The 25,044-nt window shown below is 39.7% G+C and overlaps 1 protein-coding gene across 1 annotated transcript in view; it reads right to left on the bottom strand.

The window, feature by feature from the left end:
* GUCA1C (guanylate cyclase activator 1C) overlaps positions 1-24,764 on the bottom strand; it is a 54,712-nt gene extending 29,948 nt beyond the window's left edge. Inside the window, exon 1 of the mRNA XM_068180827.1 lies at positions 24,239-24,764. Within this exon, the coding sequence (XP_068036928.1) occupies positions 24,239-24,442 (204 nt within the window). The 5' untranslated portion in view covers positions 24,443-24,764. The remainder of the gene's footprint in view (positions 1-24,238) is intronic.
* Positions 24,765-25,044: the final 280 nt, after the last annotated feature.

Genomic DNA, 25,044 nt, shown 5'->3' with positions numbered 1-25,044 from the left:
GCTGCTATAATTGGAATTGTAGATTAATCACAGGACTAATTCTTTAGCAGAGCTTTCTGAGCAGATTCCTATTTTGAGAAAACAGAAGCCTACATGTGAAAAATACATTTTATGCTGAGAAGACCGTATTAAATTACTCAAGTTTTCCATAATGGGTTTCTCTAGATTTAGATCAACTGTAAACAAGTCCCTAAACTATATTATTTTTATAAGCTTCAGCAATGGAAGTCATAACAATTTTAAACTGTAAAAGTCCACTTGAGGCATTAATTTTGAAGAATTAAGAATTTTAGGGATGTTATGTTGCTGAGTTGGCAGAAGTAGATATATAGGCTTTGTTCATAGTTAACAGTAGCTGGATCTTAGATAAGATATCCAGGATCTCGTAACTCATTGCTTTTCAACTTTATGTTTGGGTAGCTGCGCTTATCATGAAAAACAGAATGAGATAAACAGATTTCAGGGACACAAAAACAGTTGCAGACTTCTCATACTTGAGGAATCCATTGAACACAGGAAAACTACAAGGATTCATTTGTCACATATGCATTGAAAAGGTAGAAGGGTCAGAACGAGGAAGACTTATTTTACTTCTTCATTTTGGAGACCCCTCCCCAAAATGGACCCCTGACTCATTTCAGGGAACAAAACTACGCATGCTTAATAGCCTTTTTGCCAATTAGCATAGGAAGTGGAGCAGAGGAAGTGACAGGGATATGAATATGCATTCATATTTTGTGTATTCAAGACTTCTGTAAATAAAAGGGTTTTGTAATACCTGTAATTTTTGCAGTGCGTATTAGGGAATTATCCCACGTACTTCCCGGTGGTTGTAATAAACATACCCTTTCTAACTTTAAACTGTTAGTTTTTTGATATCCGTCTCAGTTGGATATCGATATTAGATCAATATTCATATTTTAGTAAATCACGCTATTAAACCATGGTTAGAGCAGGAAAAAATCAGGTCATATATCTATAAAATTCAGCTGGGGGAAGCATGGGAGGAGGTTCAAGTTTGCCAACCATCTATTTATAACAGCACTTTTATATTTCCTTTAAGTCAAAGGAAATAATTTCTATCAAAAAGTTTTGTATACTTCACCAGTCACTGGGATAGTGACTCCCTGATTAGGAAGCAAAAACCAGAAAATAATGTTATTGGGATGTTAGGGGACGCAAGACAGACTATGTACTTTGGACCTGGTTAACATAAGAGATTTGATAACAGGATGCCTTGGCAAAAGCAAATGGAACTTTGAAAATTAGACCTAGATTGCAGGAAGATTCAATCAGACAGGTTTACTGGAAAAAGAAAATCACATTAAACTCAGTACGCAAGAGATGTTGTGATATGCATAAGTTTGTGTATGTGATTTTAACCTAATCATTGTAGCAAACATTACTAGTCTTCCTAAAACAGTATATAAGCATTGGTAGTGCACAATAAATGCGGATTCTGATCACCGAGTCAGTCTTCCCTGTCTCTCTCCATTGCCGACAATTGGTACCTCCGTGTGAGGAAATGAATTGGCCTGACTGGCGGCAGTCGGCGAGCCTCTGGAACTGATCATGAGGGTGAGAGAACTGCGTCTGGGCCCACAATCACCTGTCTGTTGCATCTGACAGGTGAGCCAGGGGAACTAAAATAAGAACTAAAAATGAGAAAAGAAATGTCCAAACAGACAGAAGTCTATGAAACCATGCTCGCCCTTCTGGACAAGCATGACTCCCTCATCCTAAAGGAGGACCTTAAGTCACTTTCACAATGGGTATCACATATGCTTCCGTCCTGGAGAATACTTTTTAAGACATTAAAAAAGCAAGAGCAGTCTTGGGCTGTATCCTCTGTGGATGCCGCCGGCCCCCTGCCTCGCTCTGACTCTCCCTGCCCACTTGAAACTGGCACCTCTCACGCCCAGACAAAGGAGGGGAAAGCATCCTTTCTCACGGTCGTTAGCAGTTTATATCGCTGACCGCGGCTCTAGCAGTAAGGAGGAGGGGAAGCCTTTCGATCCAGGACCAATAGATTCAGACTATGAAACTGATCCGTTCCCTCCTGACCCTCATGATAACTGGATGCAACTAAAGAAAAAGGCTCTTAAGGAGGGGGACCCCTAAACTTGCTTCGGGTATGGGATATCCGGGCATTTGAAAAAGGACTGTTTTGAAGCTGGGGAGGCCAGATCCAAAACTCCCGGTATTTGCCCTCGGTGCAGTAATCAATGTCAGTCCAAGTATGATTTTGAAGGGCGTCCGTTATCGGGAAACGAGCCGAAGCACGAAGCGGCACCACGCGAAGACACAGATGCCCCAGCCAACTCCTCAGTGGACTGCAACTGCCGCAAGCCTCAGCCCAGTCTCCCCACGCAGCCTTCGCCGGACCACAGGCAGCCCTGGCCAGACCACTGTCGCTGACATGACCAGCCACACCAGGGAGAACAGAACGGGACATATCAACCACAGTAACGTTACTTCATTCATCTGTTCATTTGATTCCCACAGGAGTTTTCGGACCACCTGGACATACTTTGTTTATTTGTATACATACTTTCTTTGTTCTCCTTGGAGCTATTGACTCTGACTGATGGCATGGACCCCAGGGCCGCCCTGTGTAGGCCCGTCCGGGAGCAGTACAGCCCAACTTACACTTTTCCAGCAGCACCCGTGTGCACCCCCGATAGCTGAGCAGAGGGAGGGGGGATTCGGTTCCACAGAGGTCCCGCAGATTTTATGGACACAACTGTATTACATCTGAACGTCTAACATGCCAATGCAAAGTGTCACTGAAAGGTAAAGACATAGTCCTGACAGGACTTATTGATACAGGAGCCGATGCTATCTCAAAAAGCCCGGTGAGTGGCCACTAATGACTGTGCCTCAGGGACTCCGGCGTGGACGGAAAGAGCGAAAGCCTGCAAAGCCAGCACCCGCCGCAAATAACAGGGCCTGATGGGGCGGATCGCCACAGTTAAACTTTTTGTGCTGTCTCCCTGGTTTTGAGGGAGAGGGATCTGTTGACACGGTGGGAAATTTTTATGCATTCAAATTTTGTACAGGAGTCATTGGGGACACTGGACACCCCGACAATGGTCCCTGGCTAAACTGCCTCAGGCACTTGCAAGCATTGGAAGGAGCAGCAACTTTCAAAGGGACACTTGATACAGATCTAAAGCCCTGAGGGACACCTAGCCCTAGTCAAACTGATTATATTACCAGTCGCTTGTTTTTTATTAACAATGTATTTTGTTGTGAATTTTTTGGTACAGCCATTTAGTACTATATAACTAAATCTCTTTGTTTTAGCCTTCAGTGTTTATATCCTATTACTCTTACTAAGCCAAACTTAAATCTATCGTACAAGCAATCTTTAAAGCTGTTGCGGGGGGTGCGGCCCCCCCCCCCTGCCTGGCACCAGCCAGTGTTAAAATTTACCTTCTAACTTGTGAATTGTGATTTTTAACAGGATTGTTACTAGAAAAATTCAAAGGTGTTGGTACATACAGAGGTGTTGTCTTTTTACGTATTAATAACATAGCAAAACTACATGGTTCACTGAGAGTAATTGGATGAGTCATAAATTCAAGATTCTTTAGCTCACATTCAAGACAAACCTTGAACTTTATCTGCAGCAGTTACTTGAGACTTAACTATAATTAATACATGAACTCCACTGTCAGCTTTATTAAGTGCTTGCTTTTTACTCCATAGTTCTAACAAGATAATTTTATTGTAAAGATTTCAGTACAGTTGTTTACTTACATGTTGTTTATTTTGATGTTTGATTGTTATATGACAAATTTTCACTTTTAGATATATTTATTAAGGTTAAGTTTTAGTGAAGATGACTTTAAGTTTTGTTGAAGTATACCTGTTTGAATGTGGCAGAAAAGGAAGCAAAATTTTGATCTTTATACCACAGATGCTGTTAAAATACGGAAGGAACTGAATGCAAGCAAAAATGACCAAATTATTTCTGAATTTGTGCATTATGCACTTACATCCAATAACTTCTGTGGCTTGGAGATGAAAGATTCTCATCTGTTTAGTACAGAACAGTGCTTAAATGTTCTACATAATGTCACAGACACCTTATTTATACAATAATAGCTGCCATTTCAGAGCCTATAGTGTGATACCCCCAGTCAGCCATCCATTGACGGCTCTTCAGGCATCTGTACTTAACTAAAAACTTTTCAGGATGAAATTCTACATTTTTGTCAACAATCCTGGGGCAGAGAAAAATCTGTAGAAAGCTTATAGGACAAAAAGCGAGTATATGGAATAAAGAGATACTCTTATTTTACCTCATCAACTACATACATTCCTTTCTTCCCACCCTAAGAAGCTGGCTGTTGCCACTTTATTCTCAGCTTAATAACATAAAAAACATCACAGCCATGTATTTGAAAAACATTTGATCGATGCTTCTTGTTTCTAAAAGTATTCCTTGAACATAGTGGCCATTCATCATGGTAATAAATAAAAAAAAATTAAATTTATGAAAACAGAGTGCTTTTAACAATGCTAGAAAAAGAAAAGTAATATAATCATTATACTGAATAGAAATTAAAATACAGCAAATCTGTAAAGCTCTGTAAAAAGTTGCCATGGGCACAGGATATAAATCTTGCTTCTTAAATTGCTCCTTTCCATTTTTTTCTGAATAAAAATATCTGTTGGTCTCAAATATGCCAGTTTTGGTTTCATTTGCCTGACATCCTTCCCTAGCAAGGTTGATCCTCTCAATATCTAACGTACCTTTACAAATGCTCACAGGCTATTGATCAGCATAGATTTCTGAGCTTTGCTGCACTTTAGCTTGATTCCCAGCTGCTCTACTGTTTAATACCTATTTCTCTACCCTGCTTTCTGGGGGGTTATTTCCTCATTTTTCTTTTTGCTTGGAAAGTGATCTACAGGTTGGGGTGTGCTTGGTGTAATCACCGTTCAACTACACATTATGTGGAAAGCTGAATATTTTAGAAAAACTAGTTGTGAGACACCTGAAAAGAAAGGATATCTGTAGGGACTGGTAGAGTGCTACACTAAGACACTATATGGACACACATGACCTTCTCTGGTGAAGGGACTGCATTCCAACCTACCCAATTTCTGTAGTCAAACAGGACAGCACTCACTGGTCTGGTATATGTGACCCCAAGAATTACAAAATACAGACAAGGGAGAAGACAGTAGGGGGAAATGCTTTCTCCCGTGCTGACTATACAGCCGTACTGCGCGTCTCTCTGTGTTTTCCCGATCCCTGGGCATCTCCGGCACCTAGAGCAGTACTGCCTCCATCCGGGATCCGGGATCGCCGTGTGTTTCCAGACTCGGCTCCGTGCCGCAGTCCGGGCGGGGGTGCCAGCGGATTCTTACCACTGCGAGCAAGAGACACCAGTAAAGAGTGAAGGAATGTCCAGATTCCCCACGCGTGGAAGGCTGAAAGTCCTTTATTGCTGCGGGGAGCTGTGCCGAGGCGCCGTGACCCGCTCCCAGCTGGTGCGTGAGGAAACACGGCCTCGGGCACTCTGAAGCACCAAAGCACCGGATTGTATCGGGGAGAGAGCAAGGAGAGCAGGGGCCCTCCTGCCCAATGGGGGCAGGTGCTGTGGCGATGATGTGGACCACGGCACCCAATGGGGATGCGACCAGGGCGAACCCTGGGCGCTGGGGCGGACGGGGATGGGAATTCAGAGTGACTCCAACAGCCAGGGACCCGGAGTGAACAGCCGCGGGGGAGGGGAGAAAGGGGAACAAACACAGGGGGTGCGCGGGGGTACACAGAACACGGCTAGCTAACAGATCAGAACCCCTGACCTAAACCCCAAACCACGATGCAACACCATACTCCACAGTCCCCCAGGGATGTGCTACTGAAAGTTGTGATGGTCAGCAATGGGATGGGCAATGAACTAGTTTTCCTGTGAGACTGAATTCCTGGTCATTACCCCATTCTTTAGCCTGTATTGATCTTAGCACATCTGAGGAAGACAAAAGGATGAAGACAAAAGTTCAGAAAGATGCAGCCAGAAAGTTTGCAGTAAAAGAGAGTTCAGTCACACAGATTAGGCAGCTGAGATCTTTCAGGACAGCGATCCTGAAAGCTGCGCTGAAAAGGCAGTGTGTTCTCCAGCTCACACTCCTGGTGCAGCTCTTCATGCCTCTCTGTTTCTGACGCCACACATACCTCCCATCTACATTTAAAATGCGTGTTAAATCCCCCCAAGCATCTGTCTTCTATTTCTCATAAAAGCAGCTGTTTTAGTGTCTGGCAGCTTAACCACTTTGTGTACAAGTGATGACAGCCTGCAGAGGAGTGACACAACTCTGTAACACCAAATAGAGTAGCAGCAATTAGCAGATGATTCCTATTTTGTTTTAAGTGTCTTTGGCCACTGCCACAGCTCTTTCTCTAACCTGCTTTGATTCCACTCTCCTCACTTCTACATTAATCCAGAATCTGGAGGTCTCAGCAAATATGAAGGTTTCACAGTACTGCAGAGCATGTGCCCCAGGCCACTCAGCATCACAATGAGTGGAGGGCTCAAGGTAAGCTCCAGGACCTTACAAACATGAGGCAGTGCTCAAGACAGACCTATAAAAGAGTGCTACACAGAAGTACCAGATGACCGTGTCTTCAGCCTTGTCTGTACTACTAAGGAAAATATATCTCGTCTCTCTGGGAGCCAGCTACATTACAGAGAGATGATTGCAATCATAAGCAGTTATTGCAGTAGAAAAGAGAGTAAATTAGAAGTATAGGCTGGAGAAACTTCTTGACCTCTTCATTCAGTAGTATTTGATCTTGTGACTTGTACACCGAGTGTGAACTCCTTATCTGCATTGTTTCCCCCTCTGCCGCACGTTCAATATAGTACTCTAAGAAAATCCACTTAAATCCATTTATATACACTGCACTTCATCTTCAGTTATGTGCAGACTATATTTCCCCTTTGTCTAACATTGTTGTAAGAACTTACTAACTTTGAGCACACCAATGTTTTCATATGCTTATATACAAGCACAGGATAAGCAATGAATACAAAAATAACCAGTGAACTGGAAATTACCTGTCTTTTTAAGAATTGCTTCCTGACATTTTTTAAGTGTCCCCAGAAAATACTAACAGAAGTCCTAATCCAAACCCTCAAAGCACAGTTGCACTTTTTCACTTCTAGTGCACCTTAATGGCAAGCCTGTCCATAAGAGCAGTTTTGAGAGGATAGCACAAAAAAGAGCCTGCAGTCTACAACTCGCAAACAAAGCAATAGTATGAGATTAAAAAAAAAAAAAAAAAAAAAAAAGAAGGTTTACCTGGTTCAGGTCAAAGATATCAAACACTCGTTTAATGTATAGGTCTCCTTGAGGATCCAGCCCTTGAAGATCCAAAAGTTTCTTGAATTCATGCAGACTAAGCAGCCCAGATGGACATTCTCTCATAAATTTGCTGTAATAATGGTGCATCTGTGCAGGGGGATCTGGTAAGGATTCTTGGGAGCCCATGTTGTTACACAGGAAGTGTCCCTTTTTGTCTGTTCACATTTCTATCTCCCAGGTTCAAAGTCTTGCTCATGACCACAGCTCAGGTTAATATGGCTTTTAAATGGCTACGTTAAACATCTTACAGCATAAGTTTCTATTTTTATGTAATGCCTATCTCTACTCATGAGATTACCTTTAATGCTCAAGTCTAAAATAGATGGGATTTCAAATTGTGGCTAAAGTAGAAGCAAAGAGCACCATAATTAAATTATAGTTCATCATGCTTCCATTGACTACAAACATGTCTGTTTTTAAAAAAATAAAGAGAATATTATAAAAATGATTGATTTTGAATTATGTACAAACCATTAGCAAAACACAAGAGACTAATTCTGGAATAATTATAAGGAATATCTATAATTTTTGCTGCAAATAAGGATGGAAAAGTTGAGAGTGCAAACAGCAATGCCTGTAATTACATCCTCTTTGCTGTAAGTGGATTAAGCCTTTCTAAAAATTGAGCCCTTTGGATTCCTCCTTTATGTACTTTGTATCATAAATATGCTGTGCAGGATCTTGTATTTGTGTGCAAATTGCATCCTATTTCTTCCCTCTCAGCATAGGTTTCCAGATATAACACACGGTTTTGGTCACGGTTTTGTCACAGAATTTGAGTAGAAGAGGAATCTTTTACAGTAACTTCCTTAACAGGAATCAACCTAGTCTGGCAAGTAAATTAAAAACAGGTTTGCTCTTGGTCAGTGCTGCAGTCATGCTTTTTATTTTACAGCTTTCAGGAGCTGAATTCCTTCTTCCTCCATAAGCTTAGGGAAGGGGTTAGGTATCAGTAATACTTGTGTACTGATTAGCTTTTATACAAGGAGATGAGCAGCTCAGGAGCGTTACTATAGGACAAAGAAAAGAGGAGCTGTAAATACCAGTGTAAACATATAGGATGTTTGTGACACAGAAACAAGACACTGCCACTTACCCTTTTTATTTATAATCAGGGGAGTTTAAGAGCACAGTCCTGTTGAGGTGGTGAGTGCCCATGAAAAATGACAACCATCCTCCAATCTGAATTCAGCCAGGGAACAATTAATATTATAGGATCAGATCAGTTTTTGAGAAGGACTCCCACACTCCTAATGGTCTGTGCTTCAGCTTTCTTCACAAGGATATCAACAAGATTATTATCATATACTTCAAAATATGGCATACTAGTAAGAAAGCTTGAACACTTCTCAGGTGCCCATGAACCTCTGAAGATCAAACAGAAAGATACAGACACTGCCTTCAGTTTAGCCAAAACTGGTTTAATAGGCAAAGAACATAGAGCAAAGTGGATAGTCAGTGTGTTGCCTTTTCTGCAGAGACCATGTACCAGCCCTAGACCTGCTGTGTGAGCCCAGTGACTGAGAGAGAATGGGAACACACCCTGTGCAGACATTTCATCTGCAGGAGTGTACTGGCTAGAACACTGAGGGTGAATGAAGGGCGTGCAAGGACAAGGGAGGTGAAAGGAAAGCAGACAAACCTCTTGGGGATGCACAGTCTGATGACAATTCTGAACTTGCTTTTTCTGCCATCATGCCCTGCTCTTAAAGAAATGACCAGCGATTGTGTCAAACAACAAAGACAGGTATTGTGGTTTAACCCCAAGTGGCAGCTGAGCACAGCTGAGACAGTTGTGCTCTCACTCTCACCCCACCCTGCCCCTGGTGGGATGGAGAGGAGACTAGGAAAAAAACCTGGGTAGAACTAGTGAGTTTAGATAGGAATAGTTTAATAATTGAAATAAAATAAATATAGTAACTAATAATAATAATGCAGGAGAGGAATAAAACCCAAGAAAAAACAGTGGTGTACAATACAATTTCTCACCACCCTCTGAGAGATGCCCAGTCTGTCCCTGAGCAAAAATTGGCCACTCCCAGCTCCCCTTAGTTTATATATTGAGCATGACATTCTATGGTATGGAGTATCTGTTTGGCCAGTTTGGGTCACCTATCCTTGCTGTGATCCCTCCCAGCTTCTGGTGCACCTCCTCAGTAGCAGAGCATGAGACAATGAAAAGTCCTTGAGTTAGAATAAATACTACACAGCAACAACCAAAGCATCAGTGTGTTATCAATATTGCTCCTACTAAATCAAAACCACTGTATTGTATTGGATACTAAGAAAATGAACTCTATCCCAGCTGAAACCAAGAAAACAGAGTGTCAGGAACAAGACTTAAGCAGGTTGAAAATGTGACATGATATGGTAAGGTTAAGAGCTGTCCATCAGTAAGTCACCCAGTGCTAATCATCCTTCCTCTTTTCTCTCTTTCTCTTGGGCAATAACAGCTCCCTTCCATCTCTTCACATGACCTTTTGCAGACACTGGTTGTGAAAAATGCATATTTTATGATTGGCTTTTCACAAATATTAAATTGAATACTATATGTATTATATTGATTAGAAGTGCTGTATTAACATTTTAATAGTATGGTATATGTAGTTTTGTAGTTAAAATAGAGCCTATGTATGTGGGTTTTTTTTTTTTTACTAGCTCAAGCAAGAGATGAGATAATGAAGAAACTCTTCACACAGAGATGACAGTGATGGGGGCCCATAAAGAATTACTGCCTCCTTATCGGAAAAGACAAACATTCTTCCACCTTCTCTCCATCTTTATGGAACCACCAGGATTAAGGGGAAGAAGTTGACAAAAACCAGAAAAGTTCTTAATTTGCAAGGAATTTATGCATCATGTATGAGATGTATGAATATGCAACAGGCTACTGCTTTTAAAGATTATTCCTTTGTTCACAAGGCATGCTTATTGGGCTTAAGTGCCCGAGAGCATCCGGACGTCCGTAATTCTTTGCTTTTTATTGTCTTGTAATTGTCCTAACTCTAAATTTTCATTACTCTAATTGTATTACTATTTTTATAACTATTTTATTATTATTAAACTTTTAAAATTTTAAAAACCAAGTGATTGGCGTTTATAACAAATGGTAGCAGAGGATGGTTCCTAACACCTCTCTGCCGGTGCCTTAGGAGAGTCAGAGTGAGGGAGACGCGTCCTGCCCTGATTAGGCAGCCTCACTCTGCTCCCCTGGTGCTACCGAGGGATACAGGTTACGATCCGATGGACAAAAGGAGACAATAAAACAAAGAAAAGGGAAAGGATTCCCTAAAACCGTGGTAATTAGCCCCTAAGACCAAAGTGTACACAAAGAACAAAGACCCAAGGACAAGGGATAGGTAAGTATTTGTTGGGATGGGGTGGATAAGGGGGGATGAATGTGTGTGAATGAGAGGCGGGCTGGGTACCCCAGACCTGCTAAGCGATTGCAGAGTTTCGTATGCTGCGTTTCCCTCTTTTTCGCGAGAAAAGCGACCAGTACAGAGACGAAGCGAATGATAAAAGAGTGAGAGAATCCCCCCGGGGAAAATTGGGATTGGGTCTCGGGGAAGGAGTGGGACCCCTTGGAGAGAAGAAGCCGAGGGTGTTCCTGGTATAATCCATTGGGTAAAATAAAAGGTAAAAAGAGGGTTTTCTTGGCATAATTAATTAGAGAAGAATAAAAGGTAAAAAGAGGGTTTTCTTGGCATAATTAATTAGAGAAGAATAAAAGGTAAAAAGAGGGTTTTCTTGGCATAATTAATTGGAGAAAAAAATTCAAAAGGTATAATGTGTGGGAGGGGCCCCTAAAAATTCTGCTTTGGACAACACAGCTAGATTGAGGGATATCCAAGAATACCAACACTGGCCAGTAACACCTATTAGGTGAAACAAAAGGTACCTTCTTGTTGTGTACGCGAGGGTGGGTCCCGCACCAAGTCCCCTGTGGGTGGGAGCTTAGGCAAAACCCACAAAACTAGCCTTGTTCCCCTGGGTGTGAGGGGGAAGTTGTGACTGCAGCCAGCCTCAAAGGTGAATTGGAATCAGAGGCAAACAAAAGGTACCTTTCCTTGTTGTGTACGCGAGGGTGGGTCCTGCACCAACAAGTCCCCTGCGGGTGGGAGCTTAGGCAAAACCCTGCAAACTTAGCCTTGTTCCCCCGGGCGTGAGGGGGAAGCTGTGACTCGCACCAAGTGTGAGTCGCATGCAGCCAGCCTCAAAGGTGAATTGGCACCAGAGGCAACCAAAAATAAACTTGAGTGAAAAAGTCTGCTGGGTTGAGATATTAACCTTCGAGAGCACCCAGGATTGAGTAACTCAGGGCACTTCCCAGAGGCCCAGCGGTACTGAAGCCCAGAGAGGCTGCCCCCAAAGCAAGGAAGGCTCAGTATCATAGGACCTTTTAGCTCCACGGCTGCGTAAAGTAGTCGTCTAACCCATTCCCCCTGGGAGGAGGGGGTGTGGGGAGTCCAGATCGGGCAAGGTACGGAGGTCCGAACCCCTGACTCTGAGGCTATCTCTAGGGAAGAGGGATAGCCAAACCTCGGGGAGGTGGAAGGGGTCAGGGTGGGGGCTTACACAATTCATGATTCTCTGGCAACAGAAATCCCTTTGTGTAAGTCTAAGAGGTTTGCTAACGTTTCCTTCCTCTGTGCAATAAAATAAAGGGAAATGTAAAAGTATGAATGAACAGGCCTGAGGGTGTGGATGTGTGTGCGAAAGTAAGTGGAAAATAAAGGCGAGTAAATGGAAATTAGTGGAAGATATGCAATGTAGATTGTTTGTTTTGAGCTAAATAAAAGTAAGTGTGCACGAATGAAAGTATATGTAACAGTATTGTGAAGTCCAGAAGTATAAATGAACAGGCTTGAGGGTGTGAATGTGAGTGAGAGTGAGCGAGAGATAAAGGTGAGTAAATGGAAATGAGTGGAAGATATGTAATGTAGATTGTTTATTTTGAGCTTTATTTTTTAGAGGGAGGTGTATTATGTCGAATGGTTTGTGAGAGAAAGGATTTTTTGCATGGGTAGTTGAAAGAAGGTAGTATTTAGGTTGTTAGAAAATGTGAGAAAAAAAAAACAGAGCATGGAATGAATAGATAAGATTTTGGGAAAAAAAAAATGGGACAGAAAACCAGTAAAAAAAGAAAAAAAAAGGGGAAAAGAGAGTGGAACAAGAGGGAACCACACCACTCGCTGTCGATTAGAGGCTCTATTTTTTTAAGGGAAAAATACCATCTAGAGTCTGTGATAACTTTAAAAGTGGGTCCCCAAGAAAAAGAATTAGAATTTGTAGTAGACACAGGGGCAAAAAGAACTTGTCTGTTAAATATTCTAAAATATTATAGTGTGAGCAAAGATACTGTAAAAGTAACAAGAAAAAAAAAATAACAAGGAAGTTTGGGCTAGAGAAGGAAATAGGGGAAGGATGCTTCATACTGAGCAAATGTCTTAACTGAGCTGTTGATTCAGCTAATTCTTTTCCCATTACTGTGTACAAGTAGTTTAAATTATTTCTTTCAATTTGCATTGTGATTTTTTATTTTGAAATTTGTAACTTGCTATACTCTAAAGTTGAGAAACTAGTTTACAGCTGTGACATAACCAGACCTACTTTTAATTTATTTTGAATCGATGTGAAGCTGTTCAATCACATGGTTCTCAGTGTGTAAAGTTAAACTAAAGGTAACACCAGCTACTTGGCAGGTCAATGAGAAACATTTTTTTCTTCCAGCCAGTCCTTTTACATGTACCCAAATGTGTTTTGCTTTTTTAGTTTTTTGTTTTGTTTGTGTTTTTGGAAGTGCTGACTACTTGCAGTGCACCTAGAACAGCAGCTAGAGTTGTGCATGCATAGCACTTTTGAAAAATAGGGCTTATTTTTTTGACCTCGAATTGGAGATGGCTACATATATAAATGGGAACACACAAAGCTGGATGAAGAAAAGGTTTCAGTATCTTCTAATATAAGCTGTTAATTTGTTACTTTCAGCATCACTGTGGGTGTGTGACACACACACATAAAAAAAAAAAAAAAAAAAAAAAAAAAAAAGACGGTAGGGGGGAATCTCTGCTTGCTATAGTTTTATTTCTGGAATGAGTTAGACAGCTATGAAGAAGTTGTGGGCTCCTTGTGTGGTTTACCCAGGCCTGCAGGGAGGGCTTTGTCGTGATTCCCTCTGTGCTGCAGGTAGCCGTGCAGCGTGGCAGCAGTAGCTTGCCTCTAGTGAGTTTGCAGGCAGGGTGCTTCACCACTGCAGTGCTCAGGTGCTGTTTCCTATTGTGACATTAAAGCTTAAATTCAAGAGTGCCTCTTTCCATCCAATTATTGTTTGTACCACAGAAGCCTCTTTGAACAGCGTTTCCTAGCAGTCAAAGAGAAGGTATTGCAGAGACAAATTCCTTACTTTCTGTCTCCCCCCACTGTATTCATGTTTTGTCCATTCTCTCTTCAAAATATGGATGTGTAAAACTCATGCTCTGTGTCCTCAGATGCCCTTCCCAAATCAAACCTTGGCTTCGTTGCAAATTGTATTGCACTAACTAGCATTGTCTTAAATTTTTTGGTGCAGGTAGGGTCACTTTGGAAGTAAGTTGTTGTTTACCATGTTCCTACAACCTTTTTGAGCTTGTGAATGGAAAAAATTGTGTTAGAAAAACAAGTCTTTAGTTTTAGTACTGTGTCAGCTGTGAGTGGCTAGTAGCCTTGGTGGAGAGTGCCATGAATTGCATGCTTGCAGAACGCACATAACAAAAGTAATTTAATTTGTAAAGACGTTGAAAAAGGGGGAGGGGTGATTGGCAGACTTACCTCTCTGAGACACTGGAATGTGGACTGATCTTAGAAGGTGGACTGATGCTGGAATGTGGATGTTAAAATGTGAAGAGAGAAAGAGAGGGAGAGAAAAAGAGAGAGGCAGGCAAAGGACAGAGTTAAACGCAAGACTGTTAAAAAAAAAAAAATAAAAGAAAGGAACCACCACTAGAGATAAGATCAAGGCAGAGATAGCTGACTTTCACAAAGTGATTTATTTGTTTAAGCAAGAACTCTTTTCTCTTTCTGGTTTTTTGTTGTTAAGAAGAGGAGGCTTTTTGTTCTGAAGAATGGGTTAAATGTTGCCCAAAAAGTAAAAAACAAGAGATGTGATACATGTTGTGTTAAAATTGGCCTGGTCTTTCTATTTAATTACTTATAGCTCACAAGAAGAAGAATTGGCCTCTGTAGCTATTAAAACAGCTGGACACAAGAAGAAGAAGCAGCTGTAGAAAAAGCTTTTAGTTAAACCCAGAAAGTTTTGAAGAAAACTAATGGTAAAAGTTAATGCAGTATTGTCTTTCTTTTAACACTGTGTTATTAAGAAGTCCTTTCCAGATACCACTAAAGCAGCAATCTGAACTACAGAAAGAGGGTGAATTCACGACAGCAAAATCAAAGAACTTGTGAAGAACCTTGAAGAGTGGACTATCACATCTAAACTGTGTGATACCAAATTGACTTTCGACTGGGACTGGGTGGTAATAGTTTGAGAAAACCCAAATGAACCAAAGAAGGTACAAAGAATAACACCTAACTGAGAATAAGGTAAAGCTTACATCACTGGTTTTAAGCACTGCCTAAATAAGTGCTTAAATCACTCACTAAAGCTTACATCACTGGTTTTAAGCACTGCCTCAGACGCCTCCAACGCCTCCTTAGGAGAGGAACATTGCCACTTCAAACAGGAAGATCAAGATTATTTTAATCAGAGTTCTCACATTCTGGCCTTAGCCTGTGACTTGTACAAGGAAGAAGGGAAATTACCATTAGTATTATACTGTATACTTTATTTGATTCATCCCAGTGCTGGACATGCTAACTGGGTTATAAGTAAATGTTCAAATTATGAGAATGATTGGTATTGGACCTCACAAAATCTATGTTCTCATTGTAATAAGTATTGAGTACTGAATCTATCCCCTATAGAGATAGAACTCAAAGCAACTGAAGTAATAACTTTGTTTTGTGGATGGGAATTATCAGTGCCTGTTGACTGAGAGATACCTGAGGAATGGTAAGAAACCTCAGTTAAAGAGTGTTGAAAAGGACTTGCCTAAAAATATTTAGTAAAAAGGAGTAACAAAGGAAACAGAGGGCAAGCCTGGATTGACCACTGTACTCGCCAGCGAGAAGATCACACATACCTGCTATGGGAAGCAACTCCATAGGCAGGGGAGGTGGGGGTATAAGCCATACCAGACCTCTGTTATTCCTGTTTTTGTCTCTCATTTGTTGTCTTTTACCTTTTGAGATACTGGCAAGATCGTGTCACAAATGCTACAAAAAAATATTACATGGAAAGAAACCAAAGTTCCTTTTTTGTTACACACCCCCATGTCAACAGCCACTGTTATAACCCATCCAAACTGAGTACCTGCAAGAAAAAAAAAATAGGGAAAAATATTGAATTACAAGGAACTTAGGAAAAAGTGGTAATAGATAGGGCATTGAATGTCCAAAATGAGAGATGGATTTGTTTTACATTTGATTTCAGGAATACAATCCAAGATTTGGCGAAAAGGCCATTAGTAAACAAAAAGGTGAAACCAGCACAGCAATCTACCTCTGTATTAAACCCAAATTATATACTAAATCGTATTATAAGACTCCAAGCAGTCATAAAGAAGATAACAAATAAAGCCACTCAGGCATTAGAATTAAAGAAATAACCCAGATACTGGTCCAAAAGTGGGAAAACAATGTTAAAAACTAACTAATGGGGTAATGTATTGAAGAATGGATAGTGGAAGAAATTAGGATTACAACTGTTCTGATGTTTCTTCCTTGTTTAATCCCATCTTTTATTTGATTACTAACATAGTCTAAAGAATACAATTGGATAAGAAATATTGCTCAAGCCAAATGATTTATAAAGAATAAGAGGAGGGATTGTGAAAAATGCATATTTTATGATTGGCTTTTCGCAAATATTAAATTGAATACTATATGTATTATGTTATATTGATTAGAAGTGCTGTATTAACATTTTAATAGTATGGTAAATGTAGTTTTGTAGTTAAAATAGAGCCTATGTATGTGGGGTTTTTTTTTACTAGCTCAAGCAAGAGATGAGATAATGAAGAAACTCTTCACACAGAGATGACAATGATGGGGGCCCATAAAGAATTACTGCCTCCTTATCGGAAAAGACAAACATTCTTCCACCTTCTCTCCGTCTTTATGGAACCACCAGGATTAAGGGGAAGAAGTTGACAAAAACCAGAAAAGTTCTTAATTTGCAAGGAATTTATGCATCATGTATGAGATGTATGAATATGCAACAGGCTACTGCTTTTAAAGATTATTCCTTTGTTCACAAGGCATGCTTATTGGGCTTAAGTGCCCGAGAGCATCCGGACGTCCGTAATTCTTTGCTTTTTATTGTCTTGTAATTGTCCTAACTCTAAATTTTCATTACTCTAATTGTATTACTATTTTTATAACTATTTTATTATTATTAAACTTTTAAAATTTTAAAAACCAAGTGATTGGCATTTATAACACCCCTATCCTGCCATCTTCCTCTAGTACCTTCCAGCTCCCCATAGGCATGTGGCCAGTCATCATCTATAGCCAACTTCAGAGTCCATTTATGTCCTTAAGGTAGATGCAACCTACCTCCCAGCTCAAACAAATCTGGTTGAGGTGTTTTCAGAGAGACTGCCTGGACAAATGAAACAGTCATCTGGACAAGACACAAAATTTTGGAAAGAGAAGGCTATCCTCCCAGAAGAGCTGGAATGGCCTATCCTAGTCAGAAAATGTACCTAGGAAGGCTTTCAGTGTTAAGGGCTTTTTTTAAATTTTAATTTTTCTTTTTTTTTATTTTTAAGACCCAGACTATTAGATCCCAACCATCACCATCTTCTCCCTATGGACCACTCAACAGTTTTCTAACTATTTGAATGAGTGTTTAGCTTCTAAATTCTGCATTTCTTCTATGCATGATACAAGGGGGAAGACCAAGCTGACCTTTCTATTATCTTCATCAGAATGTATCTTGCTTTTAAGGGCTGTACTTCTCTCCTTTATAAACCAGAAAGATTTTGCCCCAATGAGACAAATTTCTAGTAGGACACAACCCCCTAATCTGAGGTAAGAGGACTCACAAATTCTTGCTAACTCAAGAGTGGGGATGGGGAAAAGAGAGGTCATTGCTGCTTTCTGTGGTGTTTAAACCCTGGCACCATTGTGAGACACACAATTGCTGAATTATTCTCTCATTAAAAATACTGGTCAAGCGCTGGCCCAACTTTGCTAGTTCACAGCCACATTTCTTGTGTGCATCCTACCATAGTTGTACAAACAATTAACTCCTTGAGTTTTTGTATAGCTTTAAAACTGAAAAAGAAGGCAGTGATCATTAAAGCAATACATCTATAAGAGCCTATTATGTCTGATTTCTTTTTGTAGTACTGCTTCATTATTCCTGACATGGAGATTATGAGTATTGCTCAGTGAAACACATCTTGGTGATTAGAAAGTCAACTGTGCTTATCTTAGTTGTGCAGAGCCCAGACCAAGAGGTTTTTTTGGTCACTAAACCAGTTACAGACATAATTTTGTGGGTGCTGTTAGCCACACATGCTACAGTGTGCCTGTATCTATAAATAACCAGCAAACCATGCATAATGAAATAACAAGTCTTACTCATCCCACAGAACCATTTGTGGTGCCATTCCTTTAGTTTCAATGATTATGGGAAGTGCTCTGAAATACCAATTTTACATTTTCCATTTTTTGGTTCATGATTTACAATGAAGACCCGCTGCTGAAGCTGTTATTTTCATCAAAGTTTCTAGTTGCCGAAGAGGTGCATCCTCCTTTGTCAGGAGAATGAGTCAGGAATACTTTCTTTTAGTAGCTATTGTGAATTCACTGATTTTCCTGAACTCAGGGTGGGCAAGAGCTTAGGCTGCACCTGGTCCGGTGGGCATCAGGGAACTGCAAGTGGGACTAACAATCCCTACTACTGCCAACCTGCTACTTTTCAGTGGTCTTATTAGAAATGAAGTGAAAGAGTCCTGTCATCCAGGGAAAATCTGAGAGGCCAATGAAATATCCTGTCTCCAGCTGGGACAACTAAGAAGAAAAAAAAATCACTGAGCTTTTCCATGCTGATAAACTAGATGGGAGATCTGCAGAAATCTTTGTGTTAATGGTACTAGATCCAAATTCACTCTCACCCCCAACAATGTTTTGATGCCACAGGCTGTTTTCATGAAGGATTTCAGCTTAGACAAATTGGATTTTTCCATTTAATAATGCTACATATAGATCCTTAACTCTAAATCCTGACTTCTTGTTTTTATCTGCCTACATGGCACAGCTATTTGGAAAACATTTCAATTTTTTTCCTTTTCTTTCTTACTAGCAATAGAATTCCCGGAGTTAAGCACTTTGGAAAAAGGAAAGCCAAACCAACAGAGTCATCGGCAAACATTTAATTAAAAGACGAGGCTGTCTTCCCTAATTAGGTGCCGTTGTTTTGATTGGAGACGTTTTCCTTCCTAGTGTTTGAAGTCTTTCCCCAGCTGAGCAGACGCTGAGCCACTGGCATCTCCTAGTGGCCTGGGCTCGCAACACAAGGGCTCGTGTTCTTGCTAATGAGCACGCTGGTATTTCTGTCCAGTAATCCCTGTTCCAGTGCTTGTCTGGGACACTGGGGAGGCTTTGTGGAAAGACACCTCCAGGGGTTGGATCCTGTGGCTGCCACTGCCAGCCCTCTCCCCCTCTCACTATAGAGAGCAACCAACCACATTTTTTCCCGCATGTTGTTTCTGTCCGACTGTCAGCTCTCTTTCTGATGGAGAATGAATCTCTGGTTAAGATTTTAACTATCTTTTCAACACTTTTTCTCCATAGCTGGCATTTCAGTTCCACAAGGATTTAAATTAATATACAAAGAAGGGGTTATGCACTATTTCCTCCTGCTACTTCTTGAACACTTATTCCCATCTCTTTATACTTGTGCCTCGATTTTGTAAATTTTGCTTTTTTTACATTTCACTTGTTTTTTTTCCTCTCCTCAAAAGCTGTTATCTATTTATTCCTGTGTATTCCTGGGTTTTTTTTTGACTGCATTCCTCCCACTCCATTTATCAATTATTTCCATTTATCTTCTTGAAGTAAAAAAAAAAAAAAAAAAATTATAAAAAATCCTCTTTCTGATCCATGCAAAAATTGAAGTCTGCCTTCCTTCCACTACCTAGCTTTAAAAGTTGTTTTTTAAAAAAGGTGAACAAGGAAGTAAAACAGGTATATAACTCTTTTAAAAGCTTTCCAAATAAGAATAAAAATGGCAATGATAAAATAAAGAAGAAAACCAAAAAAGATCTATTGTAACTGTCTGAAAATGCAGCTCTGAACAGAATTTACTTTAGAAATGGTGGAGAAAGTAATTTTGAAAAAGGAGAATGAAGACAAAAATATTCACGCAACCTACCAGTAGTGAAAGGGGAAAACCTGAGGGTTTTAAGGCTCTCATCCATCCCCACCTACAAGGAAACAGACTTGTTTAGGAGATTTTTGAAGAGCTTGTCAATAGGTGGGTCCTTCTCTTTGGAGTGACCTTGACACGTTCTCAGGTGCTTCTGCAAGGACTCTCTTGAAGACAAAACATGACATTTATGCTCATGTTGTATAAGAGCTTGTGTCAGGTTTGCAGCCTTGGTACTCTTGCTGGACTTGAAATAGACCATACAGCATCGTTAGCATTGGGAAAAAAATGTTCAGATCTCACAGAAATGTCTCATAGAAAATATCAGGTTATTTAAATACAAACACGGATGAAATTCACATGAGAGCACCTGAAGAAAGGGTATAAATCAGGGCTAGTGAAATTTGGGAAGGAAACTTCTTAGTGAAAACAGACTCTTCATGACTCTCCAATTAAAGGTACGTACTTTGATTTAAAATCCCATCTAAACTAAGCATGGCATAAGTACTCTTCCTAATATAATCCTAAGGTTAAAAAGATCTAGCAAAATGTCTTTATGTATATAATTCTGAAACAGCAAGAGCATGGGGAGACACTAAAAAGTAATCATATTGCTTTATTTGCATAATCCACTTAACACACATGTTCTGTTCACAGGCTTAGTGATGGGTTTTCAGATAATAAAGTGATAGAAATTTGAATATTTAAAGCCTAGCACTTTTGTTATCATAGAAACTGGAAGTTGACAGAGTAATCTTCAGCAATTTCAGGTTCAGGGAGAAGCTTGCATTCACATAAGTTTGTTGTTTTCTTGGAATCTCACTTCCTAAAATCTAAATGCATGCATGCTGCAAGAAATTTCATCTCAAATTCTTTTCCTCATCCACTAATGTCATAGATCTGATAGTGATTTTTACCACCATGGCAGCAGAGAAAATTTGATCCTCGATGAGAGAAAATTAACATGCAGAATTCAGGGTGGAGTGTGTTTGGAAGGGACAGGGTGAAGAAAACAAAAGAAAATGAATGGTGCAATTTTCAATGGCAAAATAAAACGGCATTATGGTTTTTTACATCTGTGTGTATTATGCCACTTCGGAACCTTGATTTACGTGTAGGATTTTTTCATAAACTGATTAAAAAAAAATCTTCTGTTAAGCAAGAGTTAGTTTCCACTGACTCATGTAGGTTGTTTTTCTCTTGATGCATGAGGCAGGGCAGAGAGACTTGGTTCATCTAACTTGGAAAGAGCTGAGTCATCTTGAAGTAAGATCCTTTGTCTCTGCTAAGCATGGAAAGGAGTCTTGAACTGGATTTCTGCATTAAGACCAGAATCCAGAAGACAAATGCTTTTCCATTGTACTCTGCCTGAGCCATCCTCTCGTTAGAAGTGTTGATACAGTTGGAATGACCAAAAATACTATGAGGATACTGTTATTGAGAAAGTCACACCAAGCCATCGAGCTCACAAATGCATTTCTCTTGGAAAGCTGGTATGGGCACAGCTCATTCTGCTTGTTACGTAAATCAGCCCCCTAAGCCAGCCTGAAGCCCCACAGAATGACTTCAAAGAAAACATAAATTACAACAGATAAACATACACATCATGTCTAACTAAACAGATGCAGTGTAAATGCCAAAGAGGAAACTTATGAAATCCTGGCACGCTGTTTGAGAAGTCCTGGTTCTTGTTTGCCACAGGGTTTTCAATGAGGCTTTCACAAGACTTTATTCAAAGCAAGATAAGAATAAAACCGAGCTACAGCTTATCTAGGTGTTGTGTGCTGTATCTGAATAATGCAGCTAAACTGTTGCCATTTAATCAAAAATAGATTTTTAAAATTAGTATTTAAAGAAAAAACATGAAACATTCTAATAAAACATTCTGGGTCACTTGATTAATTTTCCTAAGTGTTTAAGCCTTTCCAACTACTAAATTATACAAATGGATCGGGCAGGGATTAAAACTTGCCAGCCGTTTTTTCTAGGAATGGAAGCCCCATTCTTTATCTTATTTCCATATCCAAATGGATATAGACTGTACAATCTTGTGTAACTGACAATTCTAAATGTGCCATTACTATTCTGCTTTCTAAATAACTTTGCCTGGTCCTATTGCTGGAGCTGAGCAACAGCTCAATTAAGAAAGAACACAATAAAATCTATGCCTCAGATTAGTAGTAGCTAGTGGAGGATTGTTACAGCATCTTGCAGAACAGGAAATGAATATCAGATATTTAGTGTGAGCACATTATTAAATAATGAGGCTTTAAGCCTAGGAAAAGCAGGTTTACAGTGGAATTTATGAAGCCCTAAAGGCCAAATCATTGTTAAATTTCATTTAAATGGGGGGGAAGACTTCCAAACTGATAAAAAACTGAAGCATCTTTTTTCTGTCTAACACGGAACATTAATTTAAAAAGCCCTTCTGAGAATAGCAAAACAAAAGCTTAGACCCATACAAACGATGTCTTTTGTCCCCTAAAACCCCAAATGCTGGTACCCCAGCTCCATCCTTTATTTTCTCTAGGCCAAAGAAAACAAGTTCCTGATGATTCTGTCGGCCAACTGTTGCCTTAAACAATGAATAAAAGCTTAATTCTACATGAATGGGGCATTCATTCTGGGTATGTCCCTGCTACCCAGCTGCCAAATTTTATGAAAACATTAGGAACTGATTAACTGAAATGCTTACTCTTTGAAATTTGGTGGAAATATACCAATTGATTAAAAAATTCTGGGGATACCAGAGAAGGGGATGAGAACTTGATTGGTAGCAAGAGTCTAACTGATGTGTACATAACCTGAGAACTTTAAGGCATGCATCTTAATATTCCTCAGATGACTTGAGCAAACTGCTCCATGGCTGATAAGCTAGTTGTAGTGGGGGAAAGGCTATTAGGAATTTCTAAAATACCAACAATACCAAAAAGATGTTCCCCCATAAAATAAAGAGTCAAAATCCCCAACACTCAAAGCTCCCCACACTTTTCAAGAGCACTGAAGTGTCAAGGGCTTTTTGCAGTGGACATTAATGCTTAAACAACTTAAACTGGAAAAGCTCTTAGGTGAGATCAGACACTGTCCATGTGCGCTGTCCAGGAAGGTTAGCATTCATAAAGCTTTTCTGGGGAACTTAATGCATCAAATTTTTAGATCAAAAGAGGACAGCAAATCAACAATTTCTGCCAGTCAGGCAGACTGGAAGTTTGCTCATTATCTGTAATTAGCACATTTATTGAGTTAGGTGATACTACTTAATCAAATTTCAGTATGTTTAACCATCTGGTAATTGGCAGTGGGAAGAAAAGAGCATGCAAGGAGCCCTGTTTTATAGGAAGAGTCCTTGAAGATTATGGAAAAGAATTACAAAATTCCAAAAAAGCAAGCTGAATTGGGAGTGGAGATGTGTATGGAAACACAAGAAAACAGTGTAATAGAGTTACTGCTGCATGTAAAAACACACAAAGTACCTTATACTCTCAGCATTTTCTGAAACTAGTATAATTAATTACATAATTCAATATCTCTGAACTCATTGAGATAAATAATATGGGTAGAGAACATTAATGCTTTATTGTTTTTTTAAAATATTTTTTTATACCAAGATGGGCCCATCTGCTCTATTAGCTGAAAGCTGAGTTTGTATTATTGACAATTCAGCCTGAGCCTAATTTCTGTGACTCTTTTAGGAATTACAGATGACTCTTCACTCCTTTTGTCACATTTGGTAGAAAGTGTTACTGCGGCTTAAGGGGAAAATGACTCTGCATGAGTCTTGTAGCTAGGAGGAACCTGTACGAAGTCTGAGTTGGAATAACATAATACAGCAACACATCTAACAGCTGCTGGACAGATCTTTAGCAGGACCTAGGATGTTAAGCAGTAAAATTGGGATGATGGATCAAAACCAAACAGAAGTGCCTTTGGAAAAAGGGGGATTGACTGATACCAAATTAGGCCACAGAAGGTGTTCCGAATGAATCCCTCAACAGAAGCAATCTTATTGTGTCTATGTTGCATAATCTGAAAGCACTAATACATATGGATCCAGCTGAACACTCACTGCCTTAGAAAGATTTTTCAAGCAGCTATATAAAAAAAATGCAATTATTAATGCACACTGAAAATATCAATAAAAATCTGGTTTTCAAAAATAAGAAACCATCAGCATGTATTAGAATGACTGTATGAAACTTTCAAATTTGCAAATGTACTGGGATCAGAGCATTCAACATTGTTTGCCAGCCATTCTTGGTTATCGGCACGGAGTTTTCTATTACCTCTGAGCAGGGAGCTTGCAGCTCTCTGAGACATGTCTCTGAGTGCACCAAATGATACAGCGATAAAAAAGCCAGGAAGTCAAGAATGAATTCTTACCTTATTCATGTCAAATGTGTGAAATACTTGTTCAACATAGTTGTTAGCTTCAGGAGTAAGTCCGTGTAGATCCAGGACATGTTTAAATTCATGCAGGCAAAGCTGTCCAGATGGGCACTCCTTCATAAACTTTGTGTACCAGTGGTGAATTTCCATAGCATTAATGTCATCTGCTGATCCAGCAGCACCCATTGCATCAAACATACCAAGTAATCTTTTTCAGTATTTATTAATCCAAATGTTGATTCTCGCTTCCCAACAATGATCATTCAAACACCAACTCTGCCTTTGAGAGCTAGTTTAAACCTCTTACAGATCACTACCAAGATAGACTAAGTAAATATAGCACCCTAGAAAGATTACTGGCACCCAGTTTTAGTACCCTCTGGTTTTAGCAGCTAATTAGAGTCTTTGTGCACAGTCAGTCTGCAGACGCTCAGATGAACTGATTATACCAGTTCTCATCTTGCACTTGCACTTGTGGTCCTAAAGGTGTTTAAACTGGATGAATATTAAAAAAGCAACACACAGGAACTTTGAGGGTAGTTTCTAAACCTTCATTTTTACAATTTATAAAGTTTTAACAAAAGCTTAGAACCATTTTAATACTTGTATAAATTTTGGACAGCTGCCTTGGAACTTGTATACATTTTGTGCAGCTGACTTTTAATTTTTATTATTTCTGTATATATGGTGATACAAATCTTACCTTACAGGTCAAAACTGCAACACAATTTGACTTGGATAACCTGAAAAAACTGAATGTGGCCATACACTAAGCACAAAAAACTTGTTGTCTTTAAACA

The sequence above is a fragment of the Anomalospiza imberbis genome, chromosome 2 (genome assembly GCF_031753505.1).
Source record: "Anomalospiza imberbis isolate Cuckoo-Finch-1a 21T00152 chromosome 2, ASM3175350v1, whole genome shotgun sequence".
In the NCBI taxonomy this organism is placed as follows: Eukaryota; Metazoa; Chordata; class Aves; order Passeriformes; family Viduidae; genus Anomalospiza; species Anomalospiza imberbis.
The sequence above is the reverse complement of the archived record's forward strand: the minus strand, read 5'-3'. Positions and strand labels throughout refer to the sequence as shown.